Source organism: Aegilops tauschii, chromosome 7, assembly GCF_002575655.3.
Source record: "Aegilops tauschii subsp. strangulata cultivar AL8/78 chromosome 7, Aet v6.0, whole genome shotgun sequence".
In the NCBI taxonomy this organism is placed as follows: Eukaryota; Viridiplantae; Streptophyta; class Magnoliopsida; order Poales; family Poaceae; genus Aegilops; species Aegilops tauschii.
This window is the reverse complement of record NC_053041.3, coordinates 621,014,007-621,026,260: the sequence shown is the minus strand read 5'-3', so window position 1 is coordinate 621,026,260 and position 12,254 is coordinate 621,014,007. Positions and strand designations below refer to the sequence as shown.

At 45.4% G+C, this 12,254-nt stretch overlaps 1 protein-coding gene across 1 annotated transcript; it reads left to right on the top strand.

Annotated features, from left to right (window-relative positions):
• The first annotated feature begins 9,048 nt into the window (after positions 1 to 9,048).
• Positions 9,049 to 10,983, top strand: LOC109736885 (F-box/LRR-repeat protein At1g06630-like). The gene is made up of 4 exons (XM_020296102.2): positions 9,049 to 9,651; positions 9,721 to 10,026; positions 10,140 to 10,274; positions 10,369 to 10,983. Exons 1-4 carry the CDS (start codon positions 9,049 to 9,051, stop codon positions 10,747 to 10,749), a joined length of 1,425 nt encoding a protein of 474 aa, XP_020151691.1. The 3' UTR covers positions 10,750 to 10,983.
• Positions 10,984 to 12,254: the final 1,271 nt, after the last annotated feature.

Here is a 12,254-nt window from a genome sequence, read left to right as displayed (position 1 = left end):
AAGAAGAAAAAGGAATAAGAAAAAAATGAAAACCAAATGAAAACCAAATGAAAACCAAAAGAAAGAAGAAAGAAAAAGGAAGAAGAAAAAAAGAAGAAGAAAGGAAGAAGAAGAAAGAAAGAAAAAAGAAAAAGGAAGAAGAAGAAAGAAAGAAGAAAGGAAGAAGAAGAAAGAAAGAAAAAAGAAAAAGGAAGAAGAAGAAAGAAAGAAGAAAGGAAGAAGAAGAAAGGAAGAAGAAGAAAGAAAGAAGAAGAAAGGAAAAAGGAAGAAGAAGAAAGGAAGAAGAAGAAAGAGGAAGAAGAAAGGAAGAAGAAGAAAGAAAGAAGAAAGAGGAAGAAGAAAGGAAGAAGAAGAAAAAAAGAATTTTTACTTAAAGAATCTTATTTTTTAATTCCTCCTCCTCTATGTCCCCTTAATCTTATTTTTTAATTCCTTTATACTTAAAGAATTTTTACTACATGCAGGAGTGACATATGGCGGACGATAGAACCGAGCCGCTTAGGGATCCGGAGGCTGAACGTTATTTAATGGGCATCATCAACAACGAGATTCCTTATGTGCCGGGCTCAGAATATGAGCAACAAGAGGATGTAGTCTCTTCTTATCTGAACCTTGACGGTGGAACAGAGATTGTCGATGATCAAGAAGGTGAAGGAACGGACATTGTCGACGGAGGTCAACCGTCAACAACCGACGATCTCGAATTGCAAGTAGCAACCACCTCCGGCGAGGTATATATATACATTGAGCCTCTCGTGATACAAACTTACTGAAATGTGAATACATATGTATTAACGCGCGCGACTCTCTTTCTTTTTTTAGCCCTCCGGATCGAGTACGACAAAGCGTGGCAAATCCAAGGCGATGAAAACAGGAGAAACATATGCCATTGAGTTTGTCAGTGAAACCGGCAAGCCCCTACAGCACACCTCAAAGTTTATCAACCAATGCGGAGTCGTTGTTAGAGACAACGTCCCGATCACCGTCCAGGAATGGAAGGAGCCAAAGAAGGCACGTCTTGGTTTCAGTTTTGTCGACAAGAGAACGAAAAAGGATTGCTGGAGAAAGCTTATGGAACATTTCATTCTACCTCCGGAATACAACAAAGTCGATGAATTTGGTAACGAGGTTCCGGGTGGACGTCAGAGGAGGAGGCTAGTTAAAGAGTTCGCTCTTCAGAAGATGGGCGAAGCATTCCGGAACTTCAAGAAAAATTTAACCCGTGACTATGTCAACAAGGGCAAGACACCGGATTTCAATGGACAACATGAGAAACTGAAAGATGATTGGCCAGAATTTGTGAGGCAAAAGCAATCGGAGCATTTCAAGGAAATATCAAAAAAAAAGGATAATGCGAGTAAGAAAAAGTTCCATCATATTATGGGGCCAGGAGGATACCGCCTTTCGGAGCCTAGGTGGCAGAAGATGGAGGAGGACCTGAGGGTGCAAGGAATCCCTCTAGGTACAGAGGGATGGGACCCAAGGGCCAAAAGCTGGTGGTACGGGCATGGGGGATCGCTAGACCCGGAGACAGGGGTGTGTGTTCACCGGCAGAGACAGTTTGCTCCCACCCAAGCCCTTATTGACGCAATGACCCAAGCTCAAGAGGGCTTGATCAAGTTCAACAGAGAGAAAGACGCACTGACAACAGCCCTCGGGAATGATGAACACGGAGGACGTGTACGAGGCAAAGGCAAAGTTCCGTGGAAAGTAGGGTTTTCCCAGGACAATGACCCGTACTGTTACAGAAGCCGTAAGAGAAAGACGGACCGGGATGCAGATCTTATGACGAAGTTTGCATCGGAACTCCATGAGTTGAAGCAGACCGTGCATGAACTAGTGAAAGAAAAATCGGCTGCAGGGCCGCATGAAGATCATGAAGCGGATCGCGGAAGCCAGCAGCGGAGAAGCAGCGTGGCTTCCACGGATGCCCCGCCTGGTGCTAGTGCACCGATGATCGAGATTCGTGCACCGGAGCCTCACTACCCCGTGGATGATGTAAAGGAGATGAAAGAATGTGATCTGCATTATCCCGTGGGGAACGTTTCCACGAAGGTAGCTAGCGGCAGTGCTTTACCCTGTACACCTGGAGCACTCCACCACAACAACCCCATTGCATATGGCTATGCTCGTGTCACGGTGGAAGACATAGTCCAAGGGTTTGAGGACCTGGAGATTGACAAACCTACACCCGAAGGGGAGAGAAGACTTGGAGATGTCAAGCGCCAGTTCATTCTATGGAAAAAGAAGTACATAGTGTTTCCAGGCGAGGCGCCAAGGCTAGCAAGTCCACCCCCCTCCGATGGTGGTGGTGGTGGTGGCGGTGGTGGCGGTGGTGGCGGTGGTGGTGGTCGTGGTCGTTCACCTACACCTCCTTCACGCCATTCGACGCCGTCCCCCGATCCACAACCTCCGGCGGGTACGACGCCCCCCAATCCTCCTCCGGCGGGTACGACGCCCCCCAATCCACCTCCGGCGAAGAAGCAGAAGCAGGCGGACAACAAGGAAACCCGCTCCTGGACTATTAACCCGGACCCTTATGTACCTAAGACCACAAGGGTACCGGAGCCATCACTGAAGCCTCTCCTCCCAAGGCCTGGGGAACTTAGTGAAGCTGAAACCAAATTGGCCGCGTCTGCTGATTATGAGAAATGGAAGGCGGATATGAAGGCGAAAAAAGAGCCTAAGCCCAAGCAAGTATTCACTGAGAAGCAAAAGAAGTGGGCTAAGGATTTTTTGACGACACCGTCCCAAGCCGAGCTGAATATGCCTGACGACTATGGACATGAACTTCGTAGGCAAGCAAAAATATTGAAGGAGGAGAAAGAAGAAAGTAAAAAAAGCGGGAAACAAGTTGACCAGCTCGGGATGCAGAAGAAACAATCGATCCCCCCGCTCATAGTGAAAGCCGGTCCGGAAGAGGACCCCGAGATCATAGCAGCTGCGGCAGCACTTGGATTGACTGTAGCGGGTGCCATGAAACAAGCGTCCGAGATGGGTTTGACTCTTCGTGCCTTCTTAGGCCTTGAGGATGCGCCAGTATGTGAGATAGCATTACAATATGTGCGGAATGGGCCTCTCGTCGAGCCTGCGCGGGAAAAGAGTCTACCACCACAAATGCGAAATCTGCTACGTTGGTACAAGCAATTCATAACATGGGCCGACAAAGAATATGTTTATGCGGATGTTACAGATGAGCATCACACCAAACGGTACTCTGTAGAAATTCATATGAGTGAATTGTTCCAGCTGTTCAATCTGCGCGACCTCGACAAATCTATGCTGAGTTGCTACGTTCTGTAAGTGATTTATTTCTACCTCATCTCGTTCTTCATTGCCTGCACTATATATATATATTGTCCTAACTATATTGTTGCGTACGCTATTATGCAGATTGAAGATTTGGGAATGCAAAATAAGAAACATCCATGATGTTGGGTTCATTGACCCACATATCGTTAATGGACATGTGTTACAACATCACCCCGAAGACGTGGAGAAAGACCTGTACAAGTTTCTTAGAAAGCATCAACTCAAAAGTCATATTCTATTTCCTTACCATTTTGGGTGAGTGTTTCTCTCTTGTGCCCATTCTCTTTTGTTTACTCCATGCATGGTATGTCTAATCGATGAGTTATGCATGACTGTGCATGTAACGTGTCCGCAGGTTCCACTGGATTCTGCTAAATATTGAACTTCACACCTCCAGAGTTCTAATCATGGACTCTATGGATTCGGATCCAAAGCGTTGGGCCGACATGAGAAAAATGCTGCAAAAGTAATTATTTTCAATCATTTGAGCTCTATATCGATCGGTCTCTTTCGTTCATTTCCTAATATCAAGTAACTAATAATTTCCTTATTCATTTAATTTTCTTTGCCCTGTAGGGTTTGGAGACGGTTCTCAGAAGAAATTGTCGGTGAATTCAAACATGAGCTAGATTTCAGAAGGTTAGTTAATGTGGATAAGCAGCCACCGGGGACCAATCTATGTGGATACTATGTTTGTGAGAACATCCGGAGACACACCACTGAGCGGAAGGCATCGGATAGCGTGCGGAACGCGACGGATAACTTGCGGAGGAGGCTTAGTCCAGAAGCTCGCTTCCGACCAATTCAAGAAGAATTAGCAGGATTTTTCATGAGGGAAGTCATCAATCCTAAAGGAGAACACTATACCGAGGACGAAGAAATTTATATGCATACCCGAGATTGAAACTTGTACGAAGTTGTATATGGTCATCCATCCTAATTGTGTATGGAAACTTGTTCGAAGTTGTATATGGTCACCCGAGATTGAATATATATTATATATTCCTCTTGAATTCTTCTTGTTTGAAATTTCATATGCATGTATATAGTAGCGTAAAATATGTGTACTGAAACTTTATCAAAATTAAAATAAAACACAAAATATAATATAAAAGAAATAAAACACTCCAAACTAAAAAGAAACCAGGTTTAGGGGGGCTAAAACCCTAAACCTGCGGAGGAGCCCTTTAGTCCCGGTTGGCCACGAGAACCGGGACTAAAGGTCCTCCGCCCCGACGGACCACGGGCGCCCACGTGGACGGGCCTTTAGTCCCGGTCAGCCACAAGAACCGGGACTAAAGCCTTTAGTCGCGGTCCGTAAGAGGCGCGACTAAAGAGGGGGTCTTTAGTCGCGCATATTTAGTCCCGGTTGCACAGCCGGGACTAAAAGCTGTTGCGAACCGGGACTAAAGGGCTTTTTTCTACCAGTGCATGTGGAGGAGAGACGAATCCACGGACTCGACTGTGAAGATCGAGGGAAGAAAAGCTTTCCCTAGCCACCTTATGAGAGGAAAAAGAAAAGCTCGTAAGTTTTGACGGTAGCTCTAACAAAGATGGGGAAAATTCCGTCCATCCTGTATGCACAGCTATGCGTGTGCATACCTGTGCCGGATGCGCGACACGTGGTGCGTGCAGCAATCCTACAGCAATCGCTCCTGCTCCCTGTGATGCCTTAATTAGAGCACACACATGCAGCTACACGGACGGGCCAGTTTTTGAACATAGTACAGTCGAAGACGCTCATATATATATATAAACGCACACAAGCACATCCTATCCATGTGAGCACCTTCGAGCGACTAAGCCGGCATAGCATCTTAAGATTTTACGTAGTCAACATAGGCGCCTCACAGTCGACGGGAACGTCTCCTCCCACTGAACGAATATCACCGAAAGACTGAAATAAATTCAGAAATAATGCGACCATCAATGTCAAGTCTAGGACTTGAACTCTGGTGGGATGGCGATACCATTATGCACCTAACAATCTAACCACAGGCTGGTTCGCGTCACAGGGACGGGTCGCTGCAACAAGTTTTGACGCCCTATAAGTACACCTCCCCACGAGACCTCTATTCACCTTTCAACAAAACAACCTTCTACATTAGCAGAGAGACCGGGGGTGCACAGGAGAATCTAGGCAAGGGGGGAGAGAGAGAGAGAGAGAGAGAGAGAGAGAGAGAGAGAGAGAGAGAGAGAGAGGGGGGCAGATCAAGGTGGAGGAGACGATCAAGCGCCTTCACGCTGCAGAGGTAGTTCATCTTGGTTCCTTCACTTGCGGGCGACGGTGCAGCAGGCGGCGATAGTGCTGGGCGGAGGCTAGGTCGTCCGGCTGGCCGTTACCTATAGTGTTTTTTGAGGAAAGCCATCCTGGCGGTTTTTATTGATCTGAAATAAGAGTTACATCATCTGCTAGAATAGCACAAATAAAATCTGGGGGTTCCTGCCATATTTGGTCCCCCATACTAAATTGAGCTAAATTATGGGCTGCCCTATTAGCCTTCCTAGGACAATGTGAAAAAATTACACGTGTAAAATTGCGGCAAAGGAAAGTGCATTCCTCATAGATAGCTGCCACCACGCCTAGTGAGTTCCCGCCATTCTGCATGACTTCCACCACTTCCATGCAACCACTCTCGACTAGGATTCTGTTACAACCAACGTTTCCTACAATGATCAGACCATCACGTAGCGCACATGCTTCGGCAGTTAACGGTGTATCGATTGTAGGGATGCCCCAACTACCACCTGCAATTGGAGATCCTGTACAGTCACGTATAATAGCACCCGTCCTCCCCGAACCTGTGTTCATGTCAAATGCCGCATCCACATTCAACTTTACGAAACCCTCTTGTGGTTTGTTCCAACCATGTCTGATGATTTGCGTCGTTCTCAATTTTTTCACTCTAGAGTAATTCGATGCCAACACCGAAATTGCTTGAGCAGACCGAACAGATGCTTGCAAAGACTCTCTACGAGTAAATTTTCTTCGTTCCCACCATGTGTACCAAGACACAACAGCAACTAGATCACACCGTCGAACACCTGCCAGCGCTGGTACGTTATTAGTATCCAATAGCAGCCTCTCTAGGGGTCCAATCCCATCAACCTCCGCAAAGCAAGCTTCATCAATGATTTCCGTCATTCCCAAGTGCGTCCAGATCTCTTTTATCCTTGGGCATGTGAAGAACATGTGGTTAATACTTTCACAATCAATAGTGTAAATTGGGCATTGTCTCCGGCTCTGAATATGGCGGTTTGCCAGAAAACCGTAGCAAGGGATAGCCCCATACTGTGGTCGCCAGCAATGAATTTTTACTTTGGCCGGCGTCTTCAATTCCCATAATGCCTTCCGGACCGGATTTTTTATAGATGAATCGTATGGGCTTGTGATTCTAAGCTTTCGGCCGTGTTGGTGATCTCATTCTCTGTAATAAGATGATTTAATATTCTGGCCGGCCGACGCATAAAGGATTCTCAAAATCCCTTTGGCGATTGGGATGATGGAGGACTTTGTCTCTTGGCCGTTACCTATAATGTTAAGGGCCTAGTGTCCGTAGTCCTAATGATGTTCCTACTGTTAGAGTTCGTCGTGGACCGTCATAAGTCCATACTCGACACCAACAACTACGTGTTCCTCGTGGGAATTACCACTACAGTAGATGCAAAATTCCTTGGCCCTTCCGTGATCTAGGTGCCCCCTGAGCACAAGTTTAAGCAGGCTCATACGCCTCGATTGCTTTCGCAGAAGGCACCATCGTGCCTCTCATGTCGGCGGTGTTTTCTGCCGGCCGTTCTAGCGGTGGTGGAGCTTGACAAAGTTCCTTTGGGTTGGGGGGGGGGGGGGCAAATAGAGACACAGAACATTTTATAATCTAAGGTCTTTAAAAAAAATTATGCATGCATGTTCCACTGGTGGTGGTGGTTCCCAGCATCATCGGATCGATGTGCGTCCTCAGTCTCATTGTCATCGGCAGCTCGTCGGCTTGGTACACGACCAACTGCCCTAGGATGTGTGTCGTTGCTCATTGGATACTATATCCTAAAGGAATATCCCAAGTTCTTGCGAGTGCCGTAGAGCGTTTTCTTTTTCGACGCTACCTTCAATGTATCTGCGGGGCGGGTGATCATGCATTGGTAGTACCGGATGGAAAGGTGTGCTCTAGCACACCCGTTCTTCTCTGTTGATGTTGATAGATCTTACTTTTTTACATGAATCACTCTTCAGAATAGTTGTACCCTCACATTTGATTAGAAACGGAAACCGTGAAACTACCACATTAACAACTTAGGTTCTTCTAACCAACTCCAAGAGTTTGAAGCAGGTTAAACTCTCAGCTATCATCGTATTGTACGTGGATGTTCAAAGCACATCAGAAATTCAAGATACTTATAGAATTAACCCATGCAAGATTTTAGAAAGAAGGAGAAACTATTTATCAGAGTAAGGTAGAACCATTACACACACAACATTTCTCATTATCCAGTCAGCCTCCTGTTGCAAGTGCCTACGTCAAAGCGCCCAAGGTAGGCCTCTGATCTCTATTTACTTTACCTTGTCTCAAATGAATTTATGTCTCTCTACTAAGCAAACAAAAATTGTTTACAATGGTGAAGAAAAATAGCACAATAATATTGGCAAGTAGGTAAAACAACACAGAATACAAATCTTCGGCATTTCGTAATGCTCGGTACAAAATTATGTGGACCTATATAATCCCTTCAATTCAATAGCCAATTGAACAACGAGCAGAACCATATTTGCCTCTCCTTCACTTCAAGGCCCAAACTTTCCCTCTAACAACGAATTGGATTGAAACAATGAAAATAAATTTGGTTCCGACATGATTGGTGCAACAATGAACTGAAATTTCCCAGCACAAACAAAAACTAAAGAAGAATCTTTACAGCTTAGTAGAGATTACACAAACACTTTCTCAGAATATGTGATCACCTTTTCAAAATTATTCAAACATGTAAAAAATATGTTAACATTTTTTAATTGCGCAAAGGTTTTTAAAAAGTGATCACTTTTTCCAAAATTAAATGAAAACTTTTTAAATTATATGGCAATTACTTAAAACAGAACACATTTTAGAATAAGTTTTTAAAAACATACATGAACTTTTCAAAAAATGACATGAAATGGTTACTTTAAAACATGAAAGCTCTTAAAATTATGTGACCAATTTTTTTAAATACAAACATATTATAAGTTCTATGAATATTTTTTAAAATACATGAACATTTTCTAAAGTAATTACACGTTCAATTTTTTTTTCTAATTTTAAACTGAGTTTCAACATATCTGTTCTTTTAAATTCTACTCCCTCCATCTCAAAATAGGTGTCTCCATTTATTTATTTTTGAAATAAGTGTCTCAACTTTGATATAATTTTGTACTAAAATTAATACAAAATCGAAACACTTGTTTTAGGATGGAGGGAGTATGAAATAAAAGGTTCCCGGGAACCCCGTGAATGAAAACATTAAACGGACCGCGCATTTCCGAAAACCCCAGGGCGCTCGCTAATTGTAATTGGGCGCGCCAAAATCCCTTTTAACCGCGTCCAGACCTTTGAAATTGGGCGCGCCAAAATCCTCCGTCAGTTCCCGCTATTTCTTCCGCCCATAAAAACCAATCTCCCGAATCCCTCGTTCCCCATCCTCCAATCTCACCGCCACCATCATCCCCCAAGCCACGCGCCGCAAAGCCTTCCCGCTGTGAATCAATGGATGCGCCAGACGGCGGCGCACAACCTCAAGAAGCGCAAGTTGGACCGGCTGGATGAGCAAGAACCACCACCGGAGAGCGGCAGGGCCGGCGACGGGGTCGGCCTCGACTTCATCAACGCCCTTCCCGACGACCTCCTGTGCACCATCATCTCTCTCCTTCCCACCAAGGACAGCGCCCGCACGCAGGTCCTCGCCCGCCGGTGGCGGCCCCTCTGGCGCTCCGCGCCCCTCAACCTTGTTGCCGACTATAGCCTCTCCCTCCAGGAGCGTAAGCGCGTCGTCTACATCTCGAAGATCCTCGCCGATCACCCCGGCCCGGCCCTCCGCCTCTCGCTCCCCTGCCTCCATGAACGCTACCGCGACAAGATCGACGGCTGGCTTCGTTCCCAGGCCCTCACCGACCTCCAAGAGCTCTGCTTCGGCTACGGCCCCCGAGGCATCCCGCCGTCCCATCTGCCGATGACCCCGACACCCTCGATACCACAGTCCGCGCTCCGCTTCGCGCCGACACTCCGCGTCGCCAGAATCAGCTACTGCTATTTCCCCAAGCTGCCTGCCAAGTCTCTGAATTTTCCGCTTCTCAAGCAGCTCAGCATGTACAAGGTCACCATCTCGGACTTGTCTGCGCCGTCTCTGAATTTTCCACACCTCAGGCAGCTCACCACGCATGAGGTCACCATCTCGGGGCACGCTCTGCACAGCTTGCTCTCTGGCTGCTTTTCACTGGAAAGCCTCTTACTGAAAGATAATGTTGGCGTTGGCCGCCTCAGCATCAGCTCCCCAACTCTGAGGAGCATAGGCTTTTCTGGTTGTCATGAGCTGATCATCGAGGATGCCTCTTGCCTTGAGAGGTTGCTGCCACTCTCTCCAGACTATGGTCCCTCGACAGTCCAGATCATCAGAGCACCCAAGCTGCAGATGACGGTTTTGCTGTCAAATGGCACATCCAAACTCCATATTGGAACCGCAGGTTTTCAGGTAAACAACAGGTTTCCAGAGTCATGTAATCTGAATTCATACGTGAAAGTTGTTGTTCTTATTATCTGCAAAAAGATGTTATTGTTCTTATTTCGATCTGTCATTTTCTTCAGGAAATGCCTGCCATCAACGTGACAACCATCATGCAAACCGTGAAGTTTTTGGTTATCGACTCTGTTGGCCCTGATCCCAATGCAGTAATTGGCTTCCTCAAGTGCTGCCCCTGCCTAGAGAGGCTGTATATCATTGTGAGTATCCGTATCTCTGCTTGTTTTAATTGTCAGCATGTGCTCTAGTCGATTAAACAACTGCCTTTACATTGCCTATTCTTTCCATCTCCAGTCGCACCTGAGGAAAGGAATGAAAAATGTGCGAAAATATGACACGCTGGATCCAATTGAATGCCTCACGCTCCATCTCAAAAGCGTGGTCTTGCAGAACTACTGGGGCAACAAGCCAGATGTGGACTTTGCCAAATTTTTCATCTTGAATGCAATGGTGCTAGAACAAATGATATTTAGAACCCTCAACAGCTGCAATGACAAATGGATGTCTGATCAACATAGGCGGCTGCAAATCGACAACAGAGCTTCTCTAGATGCTCGATTTGAATTCAAACGATATTTCTGTCGGGATTGGGCTTGGTTCCACGATAACAAGCATACCCATGATTTATCTGTGGCGAATCCCTTTGCTGATAGGTTCGAGAATACCATCCTTTGACACGGCATGCCACTATATGTCTGGTCTGGCTTCTTTTGTAGTTTGAAGTTATCCCACTCTTCTGCTTCTCTGTTCGGCTGTGCTTGAACGTTGTTTACTATCTTTTCTGTTGATGTCATATTGTAAGATGTGTTGGCTGTTTACACCATCAGCTAGCAGCTACTATGCTTCTGTACTGCATGTAATGGAGGCAAGGCATATGATATTTCAGAAGTTTTATTCCCTTTCCGCTGTGTTTGAGTGTTATTTAGTATCTTCTCTGTACAGGCTGTAGTGTTTTCTTTTCTTTTCTTTTTGATGTCATATTGTAAGCTGTTTATACCACCAGTTAGCACTACTACAATGCTTCAACACCAGCTTCAGTAAATTTAGGGCCTATATAATACCTATTTTTGTACCACGAACCAAACCATGTATGGCTTATTTTTCCTGTCCACAAATATTGTTATTGGTTCATCAGCAATTAGGTCGATATTGGGTGATACTAGCTGTCATGATCCACTAAATGGAGTGAGTAGTTCTCATGACTCGTCTTTCTGTGCATTTGTTCCTACTTTGGTGGCAGTTAGGTGGCGGAACATTGGTTTTTTGGCAGCCTGTCTCGTGAGTGTTGTTTCTTCAGCCAACTTGCGACAGATGGGCGAACCCACCTTGAGATTTACACTCAAATGGAAGAACTTTGATGAAGCCTTTTGGTTTTATCGGGATTCCTTGTCTCATCTCGTATTATGTGTTTCGTACAATTTTGGACCATGTGAAAAATAAGTCGGCACTTGGATGTTTGCAGATGCAAAGGCGAGCTTGGTGCAGACTTTGTGCAGTGTTAATGTTGTGTCAGTAGTTGAATGTGTGATCATGTTTAATAAGGTCATCAGGTGATTCAGAAACGATGCCAAATTTTGTAATCTTGCCTAATTGAGTTCGGTAGCATTGAGAGAGTGTTTGAGATAAATAGTTGACGGAACACTTAATGTGCCTGCAGTATGAAAACAATTTGCAAATAGTTCAGTCTCACGTTAAGCTTTTTTCCAGAACAGTCTCACGTTAAGCTGATCAAACTGAAAACCAGTTATCCGGCAGTCATGTCTTTTTTCCCCATACAAAGATATGCACTTAGGTGCGTTCTCAAATTTGCTAAGGAAGGAAAGCAGAGGAGACTAAATTGGTTCACAATTTTCATTTCCAACAAACTAACAATCTTTAGAACAGAAATCTGTTACAAAGTTGCTACCAAAGTAGCATCCTGATTTCTCAGACTTGTAGCGTAAATTGTTGTTATTTCAAGATGTGTAAGCATAATGCATGAAGTTACTGCAGACAATATTGACAGCAAGTATCAGTATCGAACCGTAAGTTAGGAATAGAAAAACTAGCAGCTCAAGCCTCTGTGCCAAAATGCTTCATGTGACTTTTCTGGTAGACGGCGCACCGGAGGGTCGGTCCGGGAGGCCGCTGCCTCCTACCGCATCAGACTCCCTTGGGCATATGGCAGGCGGCCATGGCCC

Coding starts and splice junctions, on each gene's coding strand:
- LOC109736885 (XM_020296102.2), top strand. CDS start 9,049: ATGCGCCAGACGGCGGCGCACAACCTCAAGAAGCGCAAGTTGGACCGG. Junction 9,652..9,720: donor AGCAGCTCAGCATGTACAAG/GTCACCATCTCG, acceptor ACCACGCATGAG/GTCACCATCTCGGGGCACGC. Junction 10,027..10,139: donor TTGGAACCGCAGGTTTTCAG/GTAAACAACAGG, acceptor CATTTTCTTCAG/GAAATGCCTGCCATCAACGT.